Source organism: Leptomonas pyrrhocoris (genome assembly GCF_001293395.1).
Source record: "Leptomonas pyrrhocoris isolate H10 chromosome Unknown, whole genome shotgun sequence".
Taxonomy (NCBI): Eukaryota; Euglenozoa; class Kinetoplastea; order Trypanosomatida; family Trypanosomatidae; genus Leptomonas; species Leptomonas pyrrhocoris.
Window position 1 is genome coordinate 742,269 of NW_015438363.1, and position 25,305 is coordinate 767,573.

Genomic DNA, 25,305 nt, shown 5'->3' on the forward strand with positions numbered 1-25,305 from the left:
TAGGCGCGTCAAAAACACCTGTGCAAATCGTTATGATTGGCGAGGACATCACCTCGGAAAAAGAAGCGACACATTTCCGTACCAAGTTGGGAGACACGCGTTGGAGGCTATTTCACATTTCCATCTCTTTTTTTTTTTCTTGGAAAGAAGTTGATGCATGTCGGAACGTAAAGATAAAAGCCACACCATCGAGCAGTTCAAAGCTCGCGTGGAATTATCATCTTGAAAACACTTCGGTGGCGGTTTCGTTGCTCTTGCTGGAGGGCATAGAAGAGCACCGTGTTGTACAATCTTAATGAGAACAGAATGTTCCTTCTTCCCTCATGTATATGTATATATCAGCGCATCCGCCTACACAACAGAGCCGCTAACGACCGGCGGAGCTGCTGCCGAGCAGCAACGCCACCGGCGAAATGCGTGCGCACACGGTGCGGAGGTGATTCAGCGTTGCCTCCACATCGCCTTTCTGCAGCAGAGACACCGCGCGCACGTACCAAAGGCCCATCACGAGCCCCGACACCACGCCACTGGCATCGTTAACATCGAGGGAGTGACTCGACATGGCAAGCCAGGTGTTCTGCCCAGCACCCCCTCTCGGGCTCTGCTGGCTGTCGGACATCACGCGACGAATCAAAAGCCGGCACGACCAGCGAACAGCGCGGTAGAGCACGTACATCGTACCAGCGCAAATCGCAAACGCCTCCTTCAATGGATCCGCCGAATCCGTCAGCTCCTCCTCGTCCCCCTGCCAGATGACAAAACGGAAGATATTCGGCAGAGTATGCAGCGCGCAGATGCCGACATTCGAGAGAAGCTGCATCGTGAAGAGCACATTAACGTCTCCGTTTAAAACAATCTGTACGCCAGCCTGCTCCTTCAACTTCTTAAACACCGACGTATCACGGGACTGCTTGGGTGCTGTGATCAGCGCAACTGACAGGGCTGAGGAGAGCACCTGCGCACTCACCACGTAGCTGATCATGCCACGCGTAAGGTACAGCGGAACGCACAGCCCTGTCATGGTGCAGCCAGAGAGAAGCACAAACACCACCAGCGTGTCCTGCGCCACCCAGCCGATGGGGCCAAAGGTGTAGCCGGTGGAGTAGAGTGAAAGATAAAAGCACAAGAGGCGGGCCGCGGGGTGCATGTAGGCCTTTGGCACACCCAGCAGTAGCACCGTCGACACAAGCGTCGCCGCGATCGGGATGGCGAAAGGGATGCTCGGCACAGCCCAAAAGGCGGCAACGCCCGCCGCAACCGCCAGCATTCCCGACGCGGCGAGGCCGTAAGTGCAGGTAAGGTGAGCACGCACCAGGGCAAAGCGCTTCGCATCGCCGATGGGCTGCGTCCGCTGCTTGATGACCTCTACGGTGGACTCTAGAGAGTGATTCCACTTCGCAGGCAGAATGCGACGCACCAATCCAATTTTGTAGCACGTGGCAACCACGTAACCTCCGAGAAGGGCAAGGGAGCCGTAACGCAGAATGCACACGTTCCGCGCCGCAGCAGATGAGACGATCGAACTGTCAGACATGACGCTTTTCGGTATGAAATTCAGCTGGCTATATAGGAAATATTATTTCTATTGTTTTTTTGCTGGGAAAACAAATGTACTGCTCGCAAGATGAAAGCCACTTGGTATGCTACACTAAGCTTGCGCCTGCGGTTCAATGAGAAAAGAGGCAGGCCTTCGAGCTGTCTAATTCTCAAAGAGTCCCCGACGCTGCTCACGGGGCACTCGACTATGATAAAATATGTTTTTTTTTTATTAAATATGCGCGGGGTAACAACAAAGGCGGCAGAGAATGCAAAAACAAAAAAACCAACGGGGGACACTAGCGGCTGCAACGCCTTCAAACAAAAATAGTTTGTTCGCTCTTCTTCTCGTTGCAGATCACCAGCGAGCACGGGAGAAGAGGAATAAAAGCCCCACGTGTCTGTTTGCTTTATATGGAGACAATAACGTTTTTAGGGGGATTTCTTGTCGAAGATTTGATGCGTTGAAGCGTAGAAGGAGAGAATCTCAAACTTGAACAGATCGAAAAGAACACGAATGGGGTAGTGAAAGATCGCGAATTACTTACACACTACTTTTCCAAGTGTGTTTGAGCCCAATGAAGCATGCGGTACTAAGCTCCTGACTCCTGAGCGTTCCGGTCTATTCAATTCAATGTGCATCTGACATTTCTCTTCCGAGTCTGCTTTCTTGGTATTGCGTTAGGCGGATCTGGCAAAAACACGAGGACTTCTCTCGATAAATTAAAAAAAGGCACAACTTTCGTTGTGACTCGCGTCGCCGCATGTGTGCTTACGGACGCCTCAGAAGACACCGAGTTATCAGCATTGCGTACCGGGGTGTAGCCAGTCCCCGGCTCCTTGTGCGTTTGCGGTGCAGTTCTTGGCAATCAAACACAAAAAACTCCCCTGTGTGTATGTGTGTATGTGTGGACCTCTACGATTGGCTTCCTCCCCTCTTAATTGGAAGGCGGACGGCTGCTGCAACTCATTTCTGGCACATCCACTTCTGTTGATTCGCGATCACGGCAACACCGCACGCGGGCAGCGCAGCAGCAGCCATCAAGAGACAGTAAAAAAAAGAAGTTCAGAAACAAAAAGAAACCATATGAAATCACCCCACATCTTTAAACAAGATGATGACAATTGCGAAGAGTAGACGATGACAAATGGGGGGAAATGATATATATTGAAAAGAACAATGCTAAAACTCTAGAGAAAAAAAAGGAAAGATGAGAGATGGAGAACAACGAAAGGGCATCAACGCCACCGCATCTATCACCGATGCGCTTTTCCACCTTCACCGCTTCGCCCACCACAACGCAACGCCGCGAGTGACGCAATAAACAATAAAACAAGATGAGGACGTGGCATCCGTCTGCGTCCTCTTTCGTGTTGCTGACCGTCCACGTAGCATTTCCGTTGCTCGTACACGCAACCAACCGGAAACAAAGAAGGAACGAAAGAGGAGCAATAAATGGTCAGCAGAAACTCTCTCTGCACGACAAACCCGCAACGGAGCAACGCAACGTAATGTGTTCGCATGGAAACAACAAAAAGCAAAGGGAAAAGATCGAAAACGAAGTACAGAAAACAATAGGAAGAGAGATGTGTAAAAACAACCAAATAAAAAATGTTGGCGTATGCAAACAGCGTTACCTGTTCAGCAAAAGAGAAAAAAAAAGAAATTGAGGCGCAACGCTCCACTGCAATTGCTTGTCTACATTTGTATTCCTTTTTTCGTTTGTACAATAAGTACTCTATCTGTTCAAGGACGGATCGGCCGGACGGCGGACGGCGACGGCGATGTGGTGCCCTTCCCACCCACCATTTGTGTCTGACGTCCCGTGACGGATTGTGCTGATGCACCACGCGGCGTCGAAACGGAGCCGTCCGGGGTTTCGTTTGTGTTGCGCGATCGTGGAGCGACGTTGCTGCTGTTGTTGCCGCCGCTGCCGCCACCCCCGCCGTGCTCGATCGCCGCAATTCTGTCCTCAATGTTGCGCAGCAGCGGGGGGATGAAGTGCCGGACCGCCGTGCTGTTGCGATTCGCGATCGACTCGCGCTGAATGCTGATGGCACGCGTTTTCGCCGGTGCGCAGGAGACAGGAATGGGGTGAGTTGTGGCGTTGGTGAAGCACCGGCTCGGTTTCCCGCTCTGAATCTCAGACAGGGCCTGTTCTCGCACCGTCGAGGCGGTCATGTAGAGGTCGCTTAGCACCGGCACGCGGATCGCCACCTCCTCCAGCACCGCGCCCACCATAAGCCCGATCGTGCTGAAGTTGACCGGTGAGGCGTACGCCGTGTAGTACTGATCCTTCGCGCCCTCCGGGGCCGGTGCTGCACCGACATCGGCGTACAGCCGCTTCAGCTCAATCGCGGCGGGAGGCAGCACGCACAGCAGCGGCGTGTGGGACACGTCCACCACCACGCTCGTGTTGGCGTCGTCGAAGGTGACAAAGACCGCCTGCGACAGCGGTACCGTGGCAGCCTCTGCTACGCGGCACGCAAAGCACGGCAGCAGCCCCCTGGTCTCAATCTCCGCGAAGGCCGCCAACACGCGGCGAGCCAGCTGATAGCGAGACATGCCGTAGTTGCTCGAAGGCTGTGCTCCCGAGACGGCGGCCAGGGTAGGGGCGACGCGGCGGCTAGACGTGGCAGCGGGTGACATGCGCGGCAGGCGGTAGCGCAGATTGATGCAGGTGACGCACTGGTTTTGTGGGGTGGGTGGTGCGTCGATGGACTCAATGTAAAGGAAGTGCAGCACGCCGCTCGCGTTGGGGCGAACAGGCGACGATGCCGTGCCCTCCGCTGTCGCCGCAGTCTGTTGCAGCAAGAGACCACCGCTCGACTGGGTGGACGGATCGGTCTGGAACCATAGCGCATCCAGCACGCAGCCCCATCGCTCCTGCTCCACCGGGTTCATCACATCGGCCACCGCCTGCGCGTAGTCATCGGCGTCCTCGGGCACGTGCAGCACCACCGGCACCTCCGCCGTGAGGGAACGCATCTCGCATCGCGCCGCGCACAGCCGCGCCATCTCCTGCGCCACGACGCACAGCGCGGCGGCCGAGGCGGTCAGACGCGCGTAGGCGCTCTTGCGGCGCAGCAGGCCCAACAAGTCCTCCTCCGCCTGTGCGATGTTTTGAGCCGTGCTGTTGGCGTCCCACTCGCGGCGCACCATCTTCACGACGATGAAGCGCACAGTCGCGATGAGCCACGCCCGCGCAACGCCGCCGTCGCCTGAGGGATGAGCTGCAGCCATCTGCTCGAGGATGCTATAGAAGGCATTTGCCACCTCTCTGCCAGGCGTCACACCCGGCGCCTCGATGTTGTCGGAGGCGGGGGAAGTGACAGACCCGCTGACGGCGGCCGGCTTCTTCGCCGCCTGTGACGGCATTGAGCGCTCAGAAGCGGCGCTCGAGGCTGGTGCGACCTGCTCCGATGCCGCCGCCGCTTGCGCCTTCTTCGTCGGCTTCTCATTTGGCGGTGCCTTGGCGAGAAAGTTCTGGCTAGTGGGTGTGGCGCGTGGGCCCTTTGCGGAATCGAATTGTGTGTACGTGTCCTTCGGAGCGCCGCCGCTGTTCTTGCTGTTGTTATCCGCTGGACGTGGGTAGCTCGCCTGTAGCTGCTCTGTTGGTGGGACAAAATGGCCGTGGCCGTCTGCAGCGTCGCCGTGGATGCTGAGCGTTGGCCAGGCCGTGCCCCCGCTGCGCTTCGACAGCTCACTCATGAGCTCCTCGTGTGATTGAAAGCCGCGCAACTTCAGCCAATCCTCGTAGTGGTCTACAAACTCTGACACCAGGCTCATCTGTTGGCCCATGAGACTCATGTCGCTTAAGACGCAGCCGTAGACGGCGACCTGCGCCTTGTGGCTGTGCTGCGCCTCCTCCTCTGACACGTCGAAGGACTCGCCGCGCTGCTGGCGCTCGCGGATCGTCCTCATGAGCGTCGTGATCACCTCTTGCTCTGCCGCCACCGCATTCAGCGTCTCCTCGGCGAGCCCGGCCGTGTCCATCTCCCCCATCATCGAGTCCGACGTCAGCATCACCGCACCGCTCTCGAAGGAGCCGCCACGGGCGGAGTTCTGCGAGTTGGACATCATTCCCGCCGCGCTGGTCGGTGTGCTGTGGCGGCCGCCGCCTTGGATGAGGTGGCTGTTTGCCTTGTCCAGCATCAGTGTGTGGTTCAGCAGGAGTAGCATGTGCTCCGACTGGTTGAAGAACTCCTGGTACATGTACTTCTCCTCCGGCGTCAGGTAACTGCTGGTGGCCACGGTGACCGCCTCCGGCGGTAGGCGGCCGCGAAACGTGCGGCTGACAGAGCGCAGGCGGCGCCGCTCCTGCGCCACGACAGACTGGCGGTCCGTGTCGAGGACGGAGACGGCCGCCGAGAAGGGCAGCTCCTGCAGGCACTGGTCCATCTCCTCCACGGACTGCGGCAGCGACGCGTCGTTCTGCGTCAAGACGTACTCCAGCTGCTCCTTGCAATTCCACAAGTGACTGATGGAGTGCGTAAGGACCCAGCGATAGAACCACTGCAGCGATGAGACCACCCACGCCATCTCTGCGTACGTCGCGTTGTGGCTGAAGAAGTCCAGCATCTGCGTGCGGCTGAGCGGGGCGCCGCCGCGGCTGTGCTGCTTCTGGTATTTCTGTAGGTCCTCCTGCACCTGCAGCACGCGCTGCTTGAGTGAGTCGATCTCGCCCGCTACGTCGAAAGGCACCGGCGGCGGCACGTAGGACGGCGGCGCCTCCTCGCACAGGGTGAAGGGATAGTTGGGTGACTTCAATATGTTCAGCGTCGGCGCGTCCACAGTGCGGTGCACCTCCATGGCGGACGGCGGCTTGCCGCCGTCATTCTTGGCAGAGCGTCGGGCCGCGCCAGATTCTGCAATGTATGCGTCGTGCAGGCTGCGGCGCAGTTGCTGCACGGCTTGCACCTCCCGCTGCAGCTCCTGGGTATGAGGAACGAGCGCCATCGACGTTGCTTTGCTTTGCTTTTGCTGTGGTTTGGTTATATGTTTCCCTTTTCTCCTCCCTTTGTTGCCTGAGTGGATATATATATATGTTTTCCTGTTCCTCTTTGCGTACAGCGTCAGGGGAGATAAAAGAGAGCGTAGCCTACTAGTAGTCTTCAGTGATGTGAAGTACCTAACACGGGAAGAACGTCGTCGCCGAAGCGGAACGGTGAAAGGCCAAATGGAGTAGTTCAGAATGGACGCCGACAAGTGAGGTGAGGGAGGGGGGGGAGAACAAAGCGATAAGGAACGTAAGGGAGTTGACAAAGGCGAACAAAAAGCGGTTTTTGCTGGTGTTCGATTGTTTCAAGTCGCTACGTTGCTTCTTGCGCATTCATGACTGGGCAATGACTCGGTGAACACGGCTTTCCTGCGCTGTCTCTTCTTCTTTTCTTCTTCAGGACTTGTCCATTCGCTGCATCCATCTTCCGGAACAGCGGCGTCAAAACGCTTATGCGGGTTGTACTTTCGGGGCACGCAGAAACAAGGAAGAGCAGAAGTTATGGGTCTCCCGTGCTTTTTCCAAACACGTGCACCGAGCGATGTTTTAAAGCACCACAAACATACAAATAATAACAATCAGCGTCGCCACTTGTGAATAAACGACTTCGTCGAGTACCCATCCACTCCTACGCATTTCCACGCCGGTGACCGCCGCGTGCACCACCACCGCCACCACCACCACCACCTCTCCATGGTGCCCCGCCACGGCTACGTCCGCGTCCACTGCGACCACCACCAGCGCCACCACTTGGGCCTCCTCCGAGGACAGCACGACCTGCGCTGTTGGCTGAATTGACGCTTACATTGTGAATGTTGCTGCTGCCGATGCTGGTCTGTGCTTGCGGTCGCCCTCCGCCACCACCACCTCCGCGACGTGGCGCAGCTGTGCCTGGTGCGCCGCCTCGTCCCTGAAAAGGGGAGGACGTCTGCGACGGCGGGGCAGCCGGACGTGCAGCTTCGTTCGTTCTGCTGTTATTACTGTTGTTCCTGACGTCAACATTGTACGCGCCGACTCCTGCGTTGCCCGAGAGAACACCCGCAGCGTTCGAGAAGAGAGCGCCACCACCAGAAGAAGAAGTATGCGTGGGGTTGGATTGAGCGCTCCAATTCGACAGCCGCGCGTCGTCGGCGCTGCTGCCGCCGGTGCTCAAGACACTCGTGTTACCTACATCGACGTTGCCCAAGACGAAAGTGGTGCGAGGGTTGCGTCCATCACTACGGCGCCCACCAGCACTCTCGTTGTTGCTGTACCCACCAAACAACACCGGCGGTGGTGGTAGTGGTGGCGGTGGATGCGGAGACGACGATGATGAAGACAGCATCGGCCCAGTGCCTCCAAAACTAAGAATACCGTCACCGCCCGGAGCTTCACTGCTACGACTATTAACCCCAAGCCCTTCGGACCCCGCCGCCAAAGGCGACCAGCCAAACGGGAAGCCGATTGACGACATAACAGCGCCGTTGATGCTGCCGTTGGTGTTGCCCTCCGCCACAACGACGCCCCCTCCACCGCCGCCATCCTGAGAAAAGACGGGCTGGGCGGGGTTGAAGTTGTACGGCATTGGTGCACTGGCGTTGCCGTCGAAGTCAAAGAACACTGGCGGGGGCGGTGAGACCATGGAGAAGTCCGCTCCGCTATTCCACACTCTAGGCTGCGGCGGCAGCGGACCAGCATTGGGAAGCGGTGGTGGATGAGGAGGATAAACACCCCAGCGCTCGTTGCCCGGCCCGTGCGGCGCTGGAAGAGGCGCATTCGGCATAGTCGCGTGCTGCGGCCCACTCTGAGCCGTCGATGGCGGCTTTGTACCGCTGTTACCGCCCACTGTTGCTGCGGTGCGATTTCTTTGATCCACGGGGGCTTTGGCGTGGTGCGGCAGCTGTTGCGCTGCCGTGTTCTTCTGAGTTGTCTGTGCCGTCTTTGCGACTGTCTTGGGGGCGCCAGCAGGAGGTGCTGCGGCTTGCGCTTGGGCTTGGGCTTGGGCTCGCGCAGCCGTCGCCGCGGCAGCAGCAGCAGCAGCAGCAGCGGCGGCGGCGCGTTGTGCCTCCAACGTCTTTTCCCGCTGAAGCTGCAGCTGCTCCTCCTGCGTGGTCTGCCGCATGTCGTGCACATACTGCTTCACCGTCTCCCGATCGGTGTCCGTCATCGCGTGAAACACCGAAGAGGCGAACGGCACGTTGGTGTCCTTGCTGGCTGCCGTAGTGGTCGGACTCGGTCCAACAGCGTACATGGGTTCGCTGGAAGGTCGGGTGACGGAGGACGGCGTAGCGTCCGTGGCAGTGACTGCGTGCACAGTGCAGTAGTGCGGAGCGAGAAAGGGATAAAGCGCGTGTGGCACGGCAGCCCGGTGCAAGGCAGTGCGAAAACGATGAAGAGGAGAATCCTCTACAGCCTCTTGGTCTTTGCGGTAGCGCAGTTGCAGCTGTGCGAGAAAGGCGTCCGCCGCGGAGTCCTCGGACAAGCACGGCTCTTCTCCGCCGCGCTCCACTGCGGTGTTCTGATACGTGGTAGGCGGCGTGCCTCCTTCCTCCGTTGCGTCATCGCGCGCAGCAGCGGGATCCACGGCTTGCGAGGAGCGCAGCTCTGACGTTGCCAGCAAGGAACGCAACCCCGCTCTCAGCAGCGACCGCGCACTCGCCGGGTCGTCCAGCGCAGCGACAGCAGTGGTGGCGGCATTCTTGTCGACAGCAAAGCACCTCTTCAACGACGCCTCTGCAAGGCGCAACGCGGTCTCTGCCGTTTTATTCGCGGTGGCAGTGGACGGCTTATAGAGAGGGGCCCCAATTGTTGTCAGCAACTCATTCCGTGAGCCCAAGGCATTCACAAGCGACAGTGCAGTTAAACGACCAAAAGCACCATCGGCCTCGCCGTCGTCCTCTTCGGCTCCCTCGGTAGGCCGAAGTCGTCTTTCGAGCGCCCGCAGGTATTGCTCCATCGCCCCATCCGAGGCCTCCGTGTGTATCGGGTGAAGCGAGTGAGAGGTGCTCCACGTACGCCACAATGGGTGCTGCAAATACGAACTCGGCCGTGTGCGCTCCCACTCCTCGCTGAGCCGCCACGCCGTGATCAGGCGCTCCACCTCGGAAAGAAAGAAGCGCAACACGAGCACCGTGCGATGGGTGATTCCCTCTGCCCCGTCATCATCACCGCCGTCGCTGCACCTGTCCGTTTCTACTTCTCTGACCAGGGCTTCTCCTGATCCCTCTGCATCGTGCTCGCCGGAGAACAACGTCATCGCCGTGCCTGCGACCTCAAGTTGAAGAGGCAACGAGTCTTCCGTCGCGTATGGTTCGTTGCTCACAACTTGGTCAACGGCAGCGTCTGTCTCTCCTGACCAGCTGCCCGTCGCTTCCGCAGTGGCTTCCCCCTCCTCCTCCGTCGTCGTTGTCGTCTCATCCTCGGCCTCGTCCACGACCCACGTGAAGTCCATGCAGCGCTCCGCCGTGGCCAGCGCCGTCGCATCGATCGCCTGCGTTAAGAAGAGCTTGTGCCACGGACAGCAATGGTGATGCCCGGGGTGATAGGGTGTGGTGTTGCGACGCGAGAAGGTAATTGTGATGGTGGTCGTCGACTGCGTTGCTTTAGCCGTAGAGGTTGAGGTCACTGCCTTGGTCACCGTCGTGATCGCGGCCGGTCCTGTTTGGGTCGCCGCGGAGTCAGACGGACGAACCTGCTCCCTCTCGGGTTTTACTGGTGTGCCGACGTCGTCGTCGTTGCCGTCGGCCAGTGGCCGGTTTTCAGGAGCGGATGCAATGTTCAGTTCCACCGTGGGCTCCTCGTGTTCCTGGGGAGAAGGGTCCGCATGCTCCTTTTCGCCATAAACGCCACCGGCCGGTTCCGCGGCTTCGGCAGAATCAGGTCTCTCCACAGTTTCTTCATCGCCGTCCTTGTCTTCGGAAAGTGTCCCTGGAGAAGGAGGTCCGCTCTCAGCTTGCTCGTCTTTCAAACTAGCGGTTTCTTCAACGGATTCCTCGCTTGTAGCTTCGTTGCGCTGCTCCTCTAACGCCTTCGTCTCGCCGATGGCCACCTCCTCGTTTTCCACAACGATTTCAGCACCGCTCTCTCCTGTGTTGCTCTGACTACTATTATTATTGTGATCCAGAGAGGCGTCGTTGTGCGTGTCCGAGACGCCGCTCGCCACAGCGTCATTGCATTTCGAGCGCGTCGGATTCGCCCTTGTAGTCACAACGGTAGTCATCGTCGTCGTGGTCGTCGAGGTCGTCGTCGTCACGTCCTCCTGCTGCACGGCGGTACATGGAGCATGGGCGCAGTAGCGGCAGGTGATGCGGCGGCCCAGTAGCTCCACCGCGTCCGCTGCTGGCAAGGTACGACATTGCTTAACCGTTTCGACGCGCCTGTGCCGATTGCCCTGGCGAGAATCCTCAGAGCTCACGACGGCCGGTGGGCCGTTCCATTTTGGCGCAGGAGGAGAAGCGGAGGGCAGTGTAGCACTGCCGCTGCTTTTGTCGCTTGCATCAACTTCAGCCCGATGGATTCCGCCACTCTTCCTTCCAGCCGCCGCCGCCTCCTCGTCCTCTTGCAACTTGGAAGGTGTCGTGGCAACGGTGTAACCGTACAGGCTCATCAGCAGCCCCATGTACTCCATAACCACCTCCGCAGAGGCGCCGCTAGCAGCACGTGCTGCCGCCGCTCCCGCTGCCTCGTCTTGCCGCACGCGCTTCTTCGGTGTGAAGAAAAGCTGCAGAATGCGGTCATTCACACTGCTGCCCACGTAGCGCAGGCGGGCAGGTCGGGCTTGGTGCTGCTCCTCCGTATCTTCATCATCTGCGGCTTCGTCCCACGTCTCCGAAGACTCCAGCGCACTGACGGTATCCTCCATCCACCCGCGCACGACACTCGGGGGTGCACCACGCGGCAGCAAACAACGTCCCCGCGTCGGCGCATCCTTCACGCCGCCGGCGCCGGTGGACGACCCGGTCGCCGCGCGCGCGTCCACCGCGGCGCAGAAGGCCCGCACCAGCGTTGAGTCCGTGAGATCCAGCGAGGGACCTCCCAGCAGGAGCTGCCGCACGGTGCACGACAGTTCATCCCGTTGCTCGCCGGTGGTGTGACGCGAGAGGATGGGGTCGCACCAGATGCAATGATCGTGATGGGCCCGCGCTAGCAAGGCCCCTACAACGCGCTGTTGATGCTCTGAAAAGGTAAGCTGAGCGGAAGTTTTAGCACCGCCGCTGGAGCGCTGCTGTGTAGTAGGCGACGAGGGAAGAGGGAACACACGCGGCAGTTGGGCCAAGGTCAGTTGCTCCTCTTCGGTCAGCTTCACCGACATCGCACAGCAGGGGGCGTGCACGACGAGCTCCACAGCCGACCTTGCGAGTGGGGAAGGAGAGGCGGTGGCGACGGTACTGCCGATGTTGTTGCCCTCTTCATAGGAGAAATGCGATGGTCGCAAATTCGCCGCTGACAGGAGAGTCACAGCACACTCACTGTGCTGTATCCAGTCCAATGACGCCTCCGAATCGTGCCAGGCGCGGAAAGCAGTGCGGAACGTCTCGAAGTGAATGAGAGCATCTGGTGACCATTCGTTGGATTCGTCGTCGACGGGGTTCCGTGGGTCATAAGAAGCGGCCTCTGAGCTCATCGAGATAGAGTTGCCCGGCTGCCGCACAAAAAAGTTGCTGAATTCTTACGTGTTCGATCTATTCTGCTGTCTCATTTGTTTTTTTTTGTTGTTGTTGGGGGGGGGGACTCGTTTGGGCCGAGAACAACGTAGAAGAAAGCGCGGAAGAAGCAGGGGAGGGTTTCCTTGGGAGGTAGGTGGGAGAGGCGAGCTACAACGATGGAATGCAAGGAAAATCGCGTGTGCGCCGCAGCTGAATTTGGCCTTATCAGACAACAGAAGCAACGGTTGCGTTCACTCATCGAAAAAGGAGGGAGGGAATGAAAGGCAAGCAAAGCGGCGTCGCCTTCGACTCCGGCGAGTATCTCCGTATTATCGCCAACCGTACGGGCGGGGAAAAACGCAGCTCCGCAGACGTCGTTCCCTCCGTGACACTTACACACCGCTCAGGTGTTCCATTGCAACGAGAGCGGCAGGTGAGCAGGTTTCCGTATCACAATTTACGCTGCCGACTGCGTGGTGTGTGGCCTTGAAAAAAAGAGAAAAATCTCTTCTTGTTTGCTTCGTGCTTTCTGTCGCAGACAATTTTTGAGCTCTCACAGAGGGAAAAAGAACTCACTAGATGCTTCAGATGGCTTCCCCTTTTTTATTAGCGTTTCAGTACAGGACAACATACAAACACCATACAAACAACAATAGATATAAAACACGACCATGGAAACCACGTGAGCTGCGGAATAAATAATAAAAACAGTCGCTTTTTCCATCAACGCATGGTGCTGCACTGACGGCGAAACTGATATTTTTTTTTACTACTACTTCCCGTTTCTTTATTCGTTGACGCGACCCGTCGCTCGCGCATGGACTTTAAACTGAATTCTTCTGCTACGACCTCGGAATCGGAAACACAAGAAAAACGCACACTCCGTGTAAAGGGGACTGCTGCCGCACACCGATTGAAGCACGCAGACCCGATTCATCTTTCCTTTTTTCTCTTTTTGCTTGCTCTTTCGAGTCTCGCTTCTCATCCTTCTCACAGCAGTTGCGAAGAGAGAACACGAAAAGGCAAGAGAACAGTTAGTTTGCAGGTCGACGAAACGCCTCTGAAAGACGGGTGATGGGGTGTGAGCCCGAAAAGGTGTGCAATGCGCACGGGCTGCTCTCACAGCTACCATGAGCCCTCTCCAAGACATTTTCACTGCGGAAAAGAAGAAACAAACAATAAATAAGTTGAACAAAGAGAGTACAGCGAAATGGAGAAAAGTAGATTAAGAAGGAAAGAAAGAAAGACAATGCATTCCGATACAGAATTTGAGGTATAGGGAGGGAAGCTTTGGCAGCCCTCAAAACGGTATATAATTGAATAGACCTAAACCGCGGCTTTCAAAATAAATATAAAAAACAACTCATTACAAAAAAGAGACGAGAAAGAACGGAATCGAAACACGCACCGGCGACAAGTACAACTGTGCGCAAAACAAACGAGTAAAAGCGACGTTACGGAAGCTGTCCACATTTTACCCGCGCTTTCAATCCTGCGTGTGTGTCCTCGTACCACTTTGGGTTCCTCTTCTCTATGTGTTTTCTGCTTAAAAAAGCGTTCCTTTCACTGCTTGCCCTCGCGGCTGCGCTGAGACGCGGTGGACTTGGCGGCCACAGACGGCACGTGGCCATCAGAGGCAATGGAGTCGCTGCGCTGACGGTGGCGCGAGACGGAGGCCTCCTCACGCTCGCGCTCGCGTTCCTCGCGGATGGCGTTGTCGCGGCTCTGTTGGGACGCCGTCGGCTTCGAGGCGACGAGCGGGGGCTTCGACAGCGACTGGCGACGCGAGGATTGGTAGCTGGCGGCGTCGCTGTCACGGCGGCGCGACGCTGACACCTCCTCGCGGATGGCGTTGTCGCGGTTCGTCTGCGATTCGGTGCGCTTCAGCGCAACCATCGGCGGCTTGCCGGCGTGCTGGCGTGAGTTGACGGAGTTTGTGTGGGACTGCTTCGAGCCGACCGACGCGCCAGACCCGTGGCGGCCGTAGGGACGCTCATTGGCCGGCGTCGGCGGCGGCGTCGCCTCGCGCTCCTGGCGGTCCTGCAGCAGCTGCTTCGTCGTTGGCGCGTTGTCCATGCCGTAGTGCTCCACGTTCAGCTGGTCCATGAGGAGCTGCGAGTTCGTCGTGACCGCCGCGTTGCGGTCGTTCATCTCCTTGCACTGGCGGGCGTCACGGGCATTGGCCAGCTCGGCGGCACGCATGCGGGTGCTCATACGCTCCTCCATCTTCTTGCTGTCAGCCCTCTCCTTCACGATGTCGCTCTGCAGCTTCGTCTTCATGGAACGGAACTTGCGGATCTTGTTCTGCAGCACGACCGCTTCGTCTTTGTTTTCGTTCGTGTGGTCAATGGCCTTCTTCTCCTCCGGACTCTCCTCGGCGGCGTTCTTCTGGGAGGTCTGGCTCCGCTGGCTCTTCTTCTTCTGGTTCTCCTGCGAGGCCACCACCTTCTTGAGGACAGCGGAGCGCTTGTTCTGGAGCTCCTGGATGTAGGCGCAGAGCTCCGCGTTGGACTGGTGGCGGTCCTCATCCACCGTCTTCTCAATCTCCGCCGGCAGCGTTTTCTCCGCGAACTCCTCGGCGCGCGTCGCGAAATGCTCCAGGCGCTGCACGCGCGCGGCTGTCTGGTACACCTCGGCGGCGCCCTCCTGGCCCTCGATGTCAAGAGCCAGCGAGTCCTGCTCATCCTTGTGGTGCCGCACCTGCTCCGTCAGGCGCACCCGCTCGTCGCGGAGCTCCTCGAGGGAGGGCATCGCCTCCCCATGCGTCACCTCCTCCACACGGGCATCCCGGCGGGCACGCGCGGCTTTCACCTCGGCCTTCAGGCGGTGGTACTCCTTCTCCAGCTCCTCGGAGGACTGCGAGGCCGGCGCGTTGACGGCGGGAGCGTCGATCATCTCGGCAACGGTTCCTTTCGCAACGGGCGCCTCCTCCTCCTCGTGGTTCACCTCTTCCACCGGGTACCCCTCCTCCTCGTGGTTCACCTTTTCCTCCACCGGGTACTCCTCGTTGTGATGCGCCTCTTCCTCCACCGGGTAGGCGGCGGCGGCGGATGAGCTCCTCGAGGACTTCTTGCCGGACACAGACATGTTTTCCGTGGCTGGTTGGCTGTGTTTGCTTGCGTAGCGCAGTAAATCCAAAAAAACTGTGTCCAAAAGGAAAAAGAGACGGCGGAAGCGCAGAGAAGAAATGAGAATAAGAGAAGTAATGTATAAGGAAACCAAATGACGAGCTTCAACTTTTAGGAAGCCGGGGTGTTAACGAGTGGGGAAAAAGATGTTTGCACGTCGGCAGCAACAGCATGAAAAGAGGAAGTTGAGGCAAGTGAAGAAGCGAGACGTCGAAGAGATGGAAGGTGAGGACAAATCAGAGAGCACTTTGAAAAGTAATTTAGAAAAAAATACATGATGAAATCTTCGCGAAATGGAAAAGAGCGAACCGGTAGCGGGATCTAAAACAACTGTCAGTTCTTTCTTGTCGTTTTCCGAAAGCTTCCCTCGCTGCACTGGCAGTGGCAGATAAGATGAGCACCACATGCATTGGGTAAACGTTCAGTCGAGACACCAAACAGAAGAGAAGGTCGTGTGTTCAGGTTACATTTGAAGCGCCAGTTATTTCTCGCTTCCTCTCTTTTGATAACGACGTCAGCGCCCTCTGTGTTGCCTTTCTTTCTGCAGCTCGCCTCTTCTTCTCCTCCCCCCTCCCCTTGCTCTGTCCCGTCCTCCGAGACGCAACGGAGTGGAAGGGCGGTGAACTGCTCCGTTTCAACAACACGAGAAAAGGGGAAAAAACAACGTCGTTGCTGATTTGTAAGAAGCGAAGGTGAGGAGGAGCTATGCAGCACACACACATACACACACACAAGAAATATTAAAGAAACAGCGGCGACCACACATCTTCCCCGCAACACACGGAGACAGAAAAAAAGGCGCGGAGAAACAGGAGTCCATCGTAGCCAAACACACCTCTCTGAATAAACCTGAAAAAGTTGTCATCACAAGCCAAATAATAAAGAAAACGGGTAAGCCAAGTCGAAGCGCGGAAACATGTTGCAGAGCGGCCTTCCATTCATCGACACCGTGCCCCGCCGCCATTTGAAAAGAGGTGCCGTTACCCCTCACAGAAAAAAAGAATAGAACCCCAACAGGAAGCACACGTCCTTACAACTTCGATGGCGGAAGGCGCAGCATCACTTGGTCACGACTCGTGCCCTGCGCCTTCGCGATGGCGTGATGGAACTCCTCTGGCGTCACCTGGCCCTGCACGGCTGTCGGCTCCGTTGCCGCGTAGTGCAGCAACGACGACAAGAACAGCGCCGCCCCCTCCTCCTCGGCCCCCACGTAGTTGACGTTGCGGAAGAGGCGGTCATCCATCATGGGCCCGCTGCGTCGCAGCGTCCGCACTAAATCCACATACGACGGCGCCGGACTGCCATCTGGCATCACCGGCTGCCCTCCGCGGCTTTCAATGTTCTGTGTCCGCTGCAGCCGCCGCAAAATGCGCTTCTGCCGCTCCACCCGCTGCGCTTCCTTTTCCACCGACAGAAACGGCACATCGCGAAAGACGGTCAGCTCGTAGTCGGTGGACTGCGGGTTGTCGCCCATCGCTATACCATGGCAGCGGCGCACGCAGCCAGCGAAGTTGGCCGCCAACGCAGCCGGTGTAGCGTCCGACCCCGGCTTATAGGTGAAGTGGAGCTGGAAGTCGTCCTGCACGGAGGCGACGCGACCCTTTCCGAGCAAGTAGCGTAGCGCCGTCGACTTGCTCACGCCGATCTTGGAGAAGACGACGCTGTTCGGCTGCGGCATGGCACTGACGCCACCCCGCACGAGGTCGGCGACGTGGGCGCGGAAGTACTTGGAAAACAAACGAAGCGGGAGTCCTAATAAGATCACCTGGGCGATGTTCGCCTCGCTTTCATTTGAGGACGGCGGCGGCGGCGAGGGCGTCGCTGGCTTCGCCTCGCTCATGCGCCGCTTTAGATCCCTCGCACTGGGGCCGAGCAGATCCACCAGAAATCTCGCCATGCTGGCTGCCGCACCCGCCACCTGCGTGGCCAAGGTGGGCACCAAATTATCCAGCAGCACCTTGGTGCAGTGCTCCACCAACTCAGCCCTCTCTGCCTTTTCCACCGCGGCTTTCTGAGACGCGCCCGAGTTCGCCGCGCCGGCCTCGTAGGAAAGACGCGCCTCCACGTACTCCATGCGCAGGATGCCCACCGCAGTCAGCAGCTCGCGGCGAGAGCGTAGGTACTGCATTTTCCACGCAACCGCTGCCGGATCGGACGGCGGCTGCGTCACCAGCGCCTCCAGGGTGCGGAAAGCTGTCGTCTTTAAAACCAGCTCGGCGGGCGCGGCCTTGCGCTCAGAGACGTTGTACACGATATCCAAGTACTGCAGCAGACCGCCCCACATGCACTTATAGCGCCTCGACAGCCACTGCATCGCCTCCCGCACCGACTTGTCTGTGCCGGCGAGGATGTCGTGAATGTACGAAAAGTACAGCGTCTCGATATGGCGCTGCAGCCATTGCGCCGTCGCCGCGCTGATGCAGGTACCGCGCACGCACATCTGCGGCTCCTCCATCAGCTTCGTTTGGCTTCCATCAACAAAGAGCTTCGCGCGTGGCATGAGCACTTTATAAGCGGCAGCCAGCTCGATCGACTCACGCGTTGCACAATGCACCGCGCTTGCATAGCCAGGCAGCATCACAATCGCGTCTGCCGTGCACCAGTACAAGACTGCGCCGGTGTACAACGACAGCAGCAGGCACCCACGCCGGCGTGGCGGCGTCGTTTTGTCCTTCGCCGTCGTTGCGGCCACCTCCGCGATGTACTCGGCCTGTGTTTTCAGGAACGGCCGCAGCGGGTGGTACACCTGCTCAATCACGCGAACATCCGCCGTGGTGACAACGCAAATGTTGCCGCCGTTGCTGAGCCACTTCTTCACAGGCTCGTAGCAAGGACTCTGTGTGATGGGCAGATACCTACCTTGAGCCTTGTGCGGCGTGGAAATCAGCGTGCCGTCCAGGTCGGACAGTAGCCAGTAATCTGTGAGCATTTTGAGGTGGATTCAACGAATGTTTGCGTTGAAAGTAAAGAAAGTTTTGGCGTGTTAGATTGCTAATGCGCTTTCGAGTATATTATTACTTTCTCCCCGGAAAGCAGTGCTGAGTCAAAATGTGTGAGGAACAAATGAGTAGAATACCGCGAAACACGGAAAAAAAACGGTTAGCTTTTTGTTGATGTTGTTGTCGACCACAACTTACCAATGTGTATCGGTGGCTCGTCAGGGAGGCGGCGTGGACAGTGAACAGAACAGTAGAAGCAGCGCTTTCTATGTATTGAATTCTTCGTTTGTTGCTGTTTGTGGGTGTGTATGTGAGGGAGAACTGTTGAGGTGCGAAGGCGAAAAATAAATAAACTGCTACAGTAGACTTGAGGTCAGCGGCACAACGCATGTATTACAAAAACGATGGGAAAATCAGTTGTATTCGGGAGAAGAGAAAAACAAGAAGCATGTCATCCTTCGTACTCAATGGAGCTGTAGCAACTTACATTTTCCACCTCTATCTCTCGATTCGACTATTTGAAGTAAAAGGCCAACGAAACTTCCAGAAACCTTTAAGTGTGTACTCTTGGGTACTGCGTATGCCTGAGTGTTTGCGTGTGGGTGGGTGAGTGCGTGGGTGCGCATGAGTAAGAAGAAAACCAAAGAACGCGACTTGCGTTGGTACGAGACAGACGCTCGCAGACACTTTGTCTAAGACGAGAAGAAGAAACTCGTGCCAAACAGCAGACGGAATTCGAGAAAACAAAAACAAAACAAAAGAGAAGAGACTATTGATCAGAATTACACACAAAAAGTATGCCAAAAATGGGAGAGCAGCGACAGCCAGGTAAAAATAATAATAAAACATCAGCGCACCTACATCGTCACTGATAACAGAGTAGCGGCACGCATTCTACTATTTATCCCTCCGCAGCACTCGTTGCTTGAGACTCTTTGCGGCGGGGTAACCGGTAACAATGCACCACATCACCTCTTCCTTCAATATCGTCATACGCTGCTCTTCCTCCAACTTCGGCAACACCATCAGTTCGATGCTAATGCGATCAACGTGAAACTGACGGCACAATTCCGCCCACTCCTTTTGCTCGTCGCTTTCAATCTTGCGCTGAGACGTGGCCGCGAAGGCCAGCAAACTCGGCTGATCGCGAACCGGCGACATCGAGATGGCGGGCGACACGTTGCTGCTGTTGCCGGCACCTTCCGCTTCACTCACCGCGTAGGGATACCGACTGCCTGCTCCGATGATGCCGCTGCTCATCGTCGTACTCTTCGTGAAGCCTACGCTGCTGTGCCCCGTCCCTTTGCTTATGGTCGAACTTGCGTCGGTGTAGCTGCGAAAGTGCGCCGTGGACGGCGACGATGACCCCTGCTGACTGGCGGTCAGGCACAGACTTTCATAAAAGGATTGGGGGCGCGGATGTGGGTTAGGCGTGCGACGCCCCGACGACGTATGGGGGCGGAGCACGTTGCCAACGCGCGACGGAGAAAGCCGGCGCGCCGGGTCCATGTGTCCTGCCACGCCCGTACGCCCTGCCGCTGTGGCAGAGGTGCTGTTGCTGCTCAACAGCGACGCGTCGGTGAGGGCGCTGTCGCCCGGGGCCGGCGAGCCGTGTGCCCACGGCGGCGGCTGCGTGCGATTGGAGCGGGGAAAGGACGGCTCACTCTCCGAGCTGCTGCCCTCCAAAAAGCGGGTCTCGGCAAAACTCTCTGACTCCGCGAAGGCGTACTGCTGGCTAGGCGGCACACTCGTCGAGGCGTAGCCGCTGACGCCGCGGCTATCCAGCGCGACATCGCTGCGCGCAATCGACCGCCGCACGGGCACGTTGATCTGCCAGTGGGCGGTCTGCGTGGCGGCCTCGCGCGTCGTGCGGGGGGCCGGACCACCGAGGAGGGCCGCCACAACCGCCGCACTCCCTACCGTGCTGCAGACGAGCCGATGATAGGGCCAGTCCGCCCGTTGGCAGTCCACGTCGCAGTAGTACACCACACCGCAGGCGCACCTGCGCAAGGTTTGCGAGGCACGGCCGCACCAGTCGCAGCGCCGCCACGACGGCTCCACGGCGTGCACGCTGTTGCCGCACACGGTGCGATGGAGCGACCAGTGGGCGTGCTGGCACACCGTGCTGCAGTAGCGGGCCAATCCGCAAGGGCAGAGATAGAGCGCCGTGTCCACCGCCTTGCAGAAAGAGCAGTGTTCCTTGGACGATCCGGTGGCGGGAAGGTTGGCGAGAGAGGTGGAGGGCGTAGTGGAAATGCCTCCCCCGTTCACGCTTACACTGGCGTCCGCGGGCAGTTCGATCGTCACGGCGGTGGGACGTAGCGGATTTAACGCTGTAGAACGTGCAGGAAAGGTGGCCGGCGGCCCAGCCGTTCCCCCGCCATCATTACTATTCATCGAAGTACAGGATGCGAAGTTCGAGAACAAGGGGCTGCTGTCCCGCCTGGTCATCGCCCCTCCCCCTCCTCCGGCTGCGGCGGCAGCATCTAGCGTGTTACTTCGCGGAGAGACGGAGCGCCGCGCTTTGTCCTCCGCCTGCTGCTGTCGGCTGCGACCTCGCGGGCTGCTTTGATGGCCAGTAGTCCCTGTAGCTAGGGTGCTCCGTCGCAGATGCGGCGTCGGCGGCGTGAGCAGCTTCATCTCGCGTCCATCAACAGCAGAGGCGGTGCTGCGGGGCATGGGCGAGTGGACGCCGCGCCGCTTGGGAGGAGACGACGGGTGTGCGCGGTCGTGGCGGCCCGATCGCGACGCCACCGACTCATTTCGCCGAGAAGCGCGCGACAGAGAATACGACTGGCCAAAATTGTCGATACTACTATCGCTGTTGGTGTTGCCGCCTCCACCATTACCGGTGCCTGCGCTGACCGCGTAGGACGGTTGAGCAAAACCGCTGGGGGAGATTAAGTTGGTGAAGTGCAAGGACCCCGGCCCGGGAATGCCGGATCGCGGAGCATGGGCGCTGTAAGAACCGTTGTGGAGACGATCAAGCTGGGGAACGCGTAAGGGACTTGAGGCGCCGGAACGGCTGCTAACGCGTAGGTGTGGGCTGCCTTGACTGCGATCGCGAAGAGAAGATCTACTGCGAGGCGGAGAGATGGCTGGCATACTCTAGAGAGTGCCTTTTTTTTTTAGTGGAGATGGAATAACTGGGCAGCTGCATGAAACCCGCCAGAAACGGTGCCTTTGCAACGCGTAGACGGGGGGCGCGATGCACCTCGAGCTACGCAATCGAGGTTCAGTACCGACAAATACGAACACTACAACAAATTGAAGGAAACACCAGTGGTAGAATGCGCGACGTGCGAAAGGATGTCTGCTGCGTGGGCTACCCTCAAGAGCCGGCGCATGCACTGAGCATAACGCATAAAAACCTCAGAAAAAAAGAGGACAGAAATTGGAGGCAAAGAGCAAAGGCAGATGAAGACAGCTCGAAACGAATTTGAGAACGATTTGTATTTTTTTGTTGTTGGCAAACAGAAGAACAAAAAATAAAGCGGAACCTCGACCTAGAAGGAATCGTCCAGCAGCGCATATCAAACCCTCCGAACACACCAAAACAAACGGTGTTGCTTGAAAGAAAAAAAGAGAGAGTATCTCCTAGCCCCGTGCAACCTTCGCTCGATCCGTAGACACCTCAAACGGAGAGTAAATTTTTTATCCTCCCTACGGAGCTGTTGCTTTCTCAAAAGGAGAGAAACTTCACGTTTTATCACCCCAACTTTTACTCTGGTGTGAACAAACAAAGAAGAAATTAATTAGACGTTTACAAGCAAGCACATGTTTCCTGCGCGTTTATGACGCGATTAGAAATACCGACGTCCTCTTAGGAAAAAGAACGAAGGAAATAAGGTACCGTGGCAAAGAGAGTGCGTGCATCCAAATGCTACCTGTACTGCGACGCGGGCGGCTCCGCGTGCTGCTCCTCGCGCTCCTTCGCGTAGCCACGAGCGATGCCGTGCTTGCCCTCCATGACCTCCGACTGCACAGGTGTTTGGCCGATGCGAGGATCAAGGCCCACGTACTCTCGCTCGTACAGTCTGGACAGCGCACCCTGTGAGTTCGCCTGCACGGTGAGGGCACCGTTCGCCGCACCGCCAGCACGCACCAGCGCCCCGCTCGACGCCCACCGCTCCTCCTCCTCTTCCCTCCACCGCTGGCTGCTCTCCTCATCGCCGCCGGCGCGGCACGCCACCTCCGCCTTACGCGCCTGCACGGCGGCCGTTAAGACACGCAAGACTGCCTCGAAGGACGTTGTGTAGACGGCAGCCATGCCGTACTGCTTCCCGGCGTCTGTGTCGTCTGCGGTGGTCAGCGCCACCAGCAACTCCGCCGGCGAGACAATCGGCTTCATGAAGTTGTCGCGCTTCTCGGGAAAGTGGCTCTGGCGGCTGTAGGGGCACGCCACCGCCACAAAGCAGTCCACTGTGTCCACAAAGTTGGCCAGCTTAAACTCGTTTAGGTGTCCTACGTAAATGACGTAACTGCGCTTGCCGTAGGCGCGGATGAGCTGATGCAGCTGCTGCGTGAGCTCGTAGTAGCCTTCAATCGCTAACGACGCAACGAGAATGCCGATGGCGGTGCTGGCGCGCACGGATTCGATGTTGAAGGCGCGCTGACGCACACGGCGCTGCAGGGCCTGCTGCGCCACCACGTAGTCGCCCGTGAGCAATGCGGAGACACCGTCTGTCAGCACCACCGAAAGCCACGCAGAGGCGCTGCTCTTCAGATGTAAGCGAAAATTTGGATCTGATGTGGGTGACACGATTAGTGCTTGCAGCGCTTCTCTTTCCTTGTTGCCGCTGGCATCGCAGTCGGCACAAAAGGTGTTGTTCACCACCGTCACAACAGGCACCGACGACGCCCCTTCATCGCCGCTGTCCCACTCCAAAAACGCACGACACGCATCGGAGTAGTGGAACTCGTTGTAGTGCTCTGCTGTCAACACGTGCACCAGCGCGGAGGACCCGGCAGCGCCGACAAAGAGAAGGTACTGCACTTCCTGCCGCGCCTCATCGCCAGTGCGCAGACGACGAAACCGTACCCCGTTGACAAGCCAATCATCGTCCTCGGCGGGGGACATGCAATCTGTCGCCGTCGCGTTGGCTTCTGTTGCCACGGCGGTGGCTGAAGTGCTGTCAGAGCTTCTGCCTCCGCTGTTCACTGGGGGAGCAGATACGATGCCGTCGCGTTCCTCGAACCGCGGCCAGTCGACATCCACCACCGCCGCATCGCCGCGTTCCATCCTTCTCTCGTCCTTCCAAAGCTGCTCCGCAGCCTGCATGACACGCTTCGTCGGATAGGTGCCGACAACGGTGAGACGCGGAGCTACGGTGCACAGATCTGTTGATGCGCCTCCCTTCTCCGCACACCACGCCGTTACGCGGCGGCGCAGCGTCATTGCCACGCGCCTCACGAGTTCCACCATGACGCGGGTCTCCGCCGCAGCAAGAGCGGCATTTTCATACGCAATGTCAAGCTGATCGGCGCCGCGCTGGTCATCACGCAGCAAAGCATCAAAGTGGAACGCAGGTTGAATGTACAAGACCGGCAGCCGCGTCGAGCGACTCATGCACGCGTCACCGAAGTGCACGATGCAGTCCGCCGTGTAATGCTGCGCCGTGATCTCGTCCGGGCAGCAGCTGCCAAACGTGTTGTCGGCGAGCACGAAGAGCCGAACTTCGCCTACAGGGCGGTGCGGGTTGTCCATCGCAGGGGGACGCGCGCTGACTGCCGCACCCGCCGCTGCAGCCTTCGATGAAGTCGTTGCAGCTGCATCCTTGCGCGTCCTATTCGTACTGCTCGTGTCCTCCTTCACCAATGTAGTTGTCATCGCCGCGGTGTAGCGTGGGTCGCTGGTGAGGATGTGTTGAAGCGCGCTAGCGACAGCAACGGAGTCGCTTAGCAGTTCATCGGGGAACTGCAGAGCCACACGCAGGTAAGGAGCAACGCTCGCGCGAGTAGCGCACGACGATCGGCACTGACAGCAGGAAGGTTTCTCTCCATTGGCCATCTCTGCGTCTTCCGTGGCCGCCTTCTTCCCTTGCTGCGTCGATGGCGTACTCGTGGATAACTGTGTTTCCTGCCTGTCGTCGCCCGTGAGCAGAAAGTCAGCGACGCGATGCAGCTGATACTCGTGCAGAATGCGTTGCGACACATCCTGAGAGGCCGCCGTTGTCGCTGCCGGGTGGCGTCGATGAAGGTGCACCGTCACGGCAGCCTCAACAGGGGCATCGTGAAACATTATGGATATGTGGCTGAAAGAGAAGACAGCAATAAGTGACTAAGAAGTTCAAATGGACGAACAAGAAATAAATTGATATAGATATTTATTTGAAGCAACGCAGTGGAAATGGGATGAAATATATCCGAAGAGATGCTGGAAGTGTCGGCGCCTGCAAACCACCGCTGCAAACAAAAATGATCTCGCGGGCGCGAGTGTGCTTGCTACGAGATTCCATTGATGTACAGGTATGTTAAATATAAAAGGCAAGTGCAAGAGGAAATAAGGTACGGAAGAGAGACGCAGCAGGAGGTCAAAAAGTGGCACCGCTGCTTCGAAGAGCGGAACGCCCTCGCAACGCGGCCACGCGGAATCAAAGCGGACACGCCCATCACTATCGGCGTTGTTGTTGTTGTTGTTTTAGCTAAGTTATCTTGTTTGAAAAAGGAGAGTAAGAGCTGTCGTGTAGGCCCCACTGTATTCCCAAAGACAGGCTTTACAGCTCGAGTACAGTATCCAACACCTCTCCTGTTTCTCTTTCCTTTTACTTATGTATGTCTGAATTTAGCTTTGCAATAGGCGTTCTCTCTTTCCTTTAGTCGCGGCTACGCTGCGGAGCTCCTTGACAGTTACATTACGGAGAAATATTAAACGCAGGATTTGAAAGTGTTGGTGAGCAACAGCAACTACAGAGACGAGAAAAGCGATTGCTCCTTCTCCCCACAGACACAACGAAGACACACAACTGCGTGGACTTCCCTGGCCATACGGGGGAACCTGGGAGAAGTGTGCGATCCACTTGCGGTATCGATGGGAAACGCACGTGAATGGGCGCTGGAGATACACCGCCGCGTCCCT

The 25,305-nt window shown here is 57.8% G+C and overlaps 7 protein-coding genes across 11 annotated transcripts; all 7 read right to left on the bottom strand.

Annotated features, from left to right (window-relative positions):
* Positions 1 to 367: 367 nt before the first annotated feature.
* On the bottom strand, positions 368 to 2,029 carry ABB37_04422 (putative mitochondrial hypothetical protein; the record flags this gene model as incomplete). 2 transcript variants are annotated; one of them, XM_015802096.1, is made up of 1 exon in its annotated part: positions 368 to 2,029. In XM_015802096.1, exon 1 carries the CDS (start codon positions 1,532 to 1,534, stop codon positions 368 to 370), a length of 1,167 nt encoding a protein of 388 aa, XP_015659497.1. In that variant the 5' UTR covers positions 1,535 to 2,029. The 2 variants fall into 2 exon arrangements, with proteins under 2 accessions (XP_015659497.1, XP_015659496.1); XM_015802095.1 differs by having other exon boundaries at positions 368 to 1,981.
* Positions 2,030 to 3,283: 1,254 nt separating this feature from the next.
* On the bottom strand, positions 3,284 to 6,669 carry ABB37_04423 (hypothetical protein; the record flags this gene model as incomplete). Its single annotated transcript, XM_015802097.1, has 1 exon — positions 3,284 to 6,669. The coding sequence occupies exon 1, from the start codon at positions 6,494 to 6,496 to the stop codon at positions 3,284 to 3,286; it is 3,213 nt and encodes a 1,070-aa protein (XP_015659498.1). The 5' UTR covers positions 6,497 to 6,669.
* A 495-nt stretch (positions 6,670 to 7,164) lies between these two features.
* On the bottom strand, positions 7,165 to 12,202 carry ABB37_04424 (hypothetical protein; the record flags this gene model as incomplete). Its single annotated transcript, XM_015802098.1, has 1 exon — positions 7,165 to 12,202. The coding sequence occupies exon 1, from the start codon at positions 12,136 to 12,138 to the stop codon at positions 7,165 to 7,167; it is 4,974 nt and encodes a 1,657-aa protein (XP_015659499.1). The 5' UTR covers positions 12,139 to 12,202.
* A 1,521-nt stretch (positions 12,203 to 13,723) lies between these two features.
* ABB37_04425 (putative mitochondrial hypothetical protein) lies at positions 13,724 to 15,397 on the bottom strand (the record flags this gene model as incomplete). Of its 3 annotated transcripts, none has more annotated exons than XM_015802101.1 (1): positions 13,724 to 15,397. In XM_015802101.1, the coding sequence occupies exon 1, from the start codon at positions 15,245 to 15,247 to the stop codon at positions 13,724 to 13,726; it is 1,524 nt and encodes a 507-aa protein (XP_015659502.1). In that variant the 5' UTR covers positions 15,248 to 15,397. The 3 variants fall into 3 exon arrangements, with proteins under 3 accessions (XP_015659502.1, XP_015659501.1, XP_015659500.1); XM_015802100.1 differs by having other exon boundaries at positions 13,724 to 15,391; XM_015802099.1 differs by having other exon boundaries at positions 13,724 to 15,304.
* Positions 15,398 to 16,318: 921 nt separating this feature from the next.
* ABB37_04426 (hypothetical protein) lies at positions 16,319 to 18,594 on the bottom strand (the record flags this gene model as incomplete). 2 transcript variants are annotated; one of them, XM_015802103.1, is made up of 1 exon in its annotated part: positions 16,319 to 18,594. In XM_015802103.1, exon 1 carries the CDS (start codon positions 18,215 to 18,217, stop codon positions 16,319 to 16,321), a length of 1,899 nt encoding a protein of 632 aa, XP_015659504.1. In that variant the 5' UTR covers positions 18,218 to 18,594. The 2 variants fall into 2 exon arrangements, with proteins under 2 accessions (XP_015659504.1, XP_015659503.1); XM_015802102.1 differs by having other exon boundaries at positions 16,319 to 18,549.
* A 530-nt stretch (positions 18,595 to 19,124) lies between these two features.
* On the bottom strand, positions 19,125 to 21,578 carry ABB37_04427 (hypothetical protein; the record flags this gene model as incomplete). Its single annotated transcript, XM_015802104.1, has 1 exon — positions 19,125 to 21,578. The coding sequence occupies exon 1, from the start codon at positions 20,622 to 20,624 to the stop codon at positions 19,125 to 19,127; it is 1,500 nt and encodes a 499-aa protein (XP_015659505.1). The 5' UTR covers positions 20,625 to 21,578.
* A 532-nt stretch (positions 21,579 to 22,110) lies between these two features.
* Positions 22,111 to 24,672, bottom strand: ABB37_04428 (hypothetical protein; the record flags this gene model as incomplete). Its single annotated transcript, XM_015802105.1, has 1 exon — positions 22,111 to 24,672. Exon 1 carries the CDS (start codon positions 24,466 to 24,468, stop codon positions 22,111 to 22,113), a length of 2,358 nt encoding a protein of 785 aa, XP_015659506.1. The 5' UTR covers positions 24,469 to 24,672.
* Between the last annotated feature and the right edge of the window lie 633 nt (positions 24,673 to 25,305).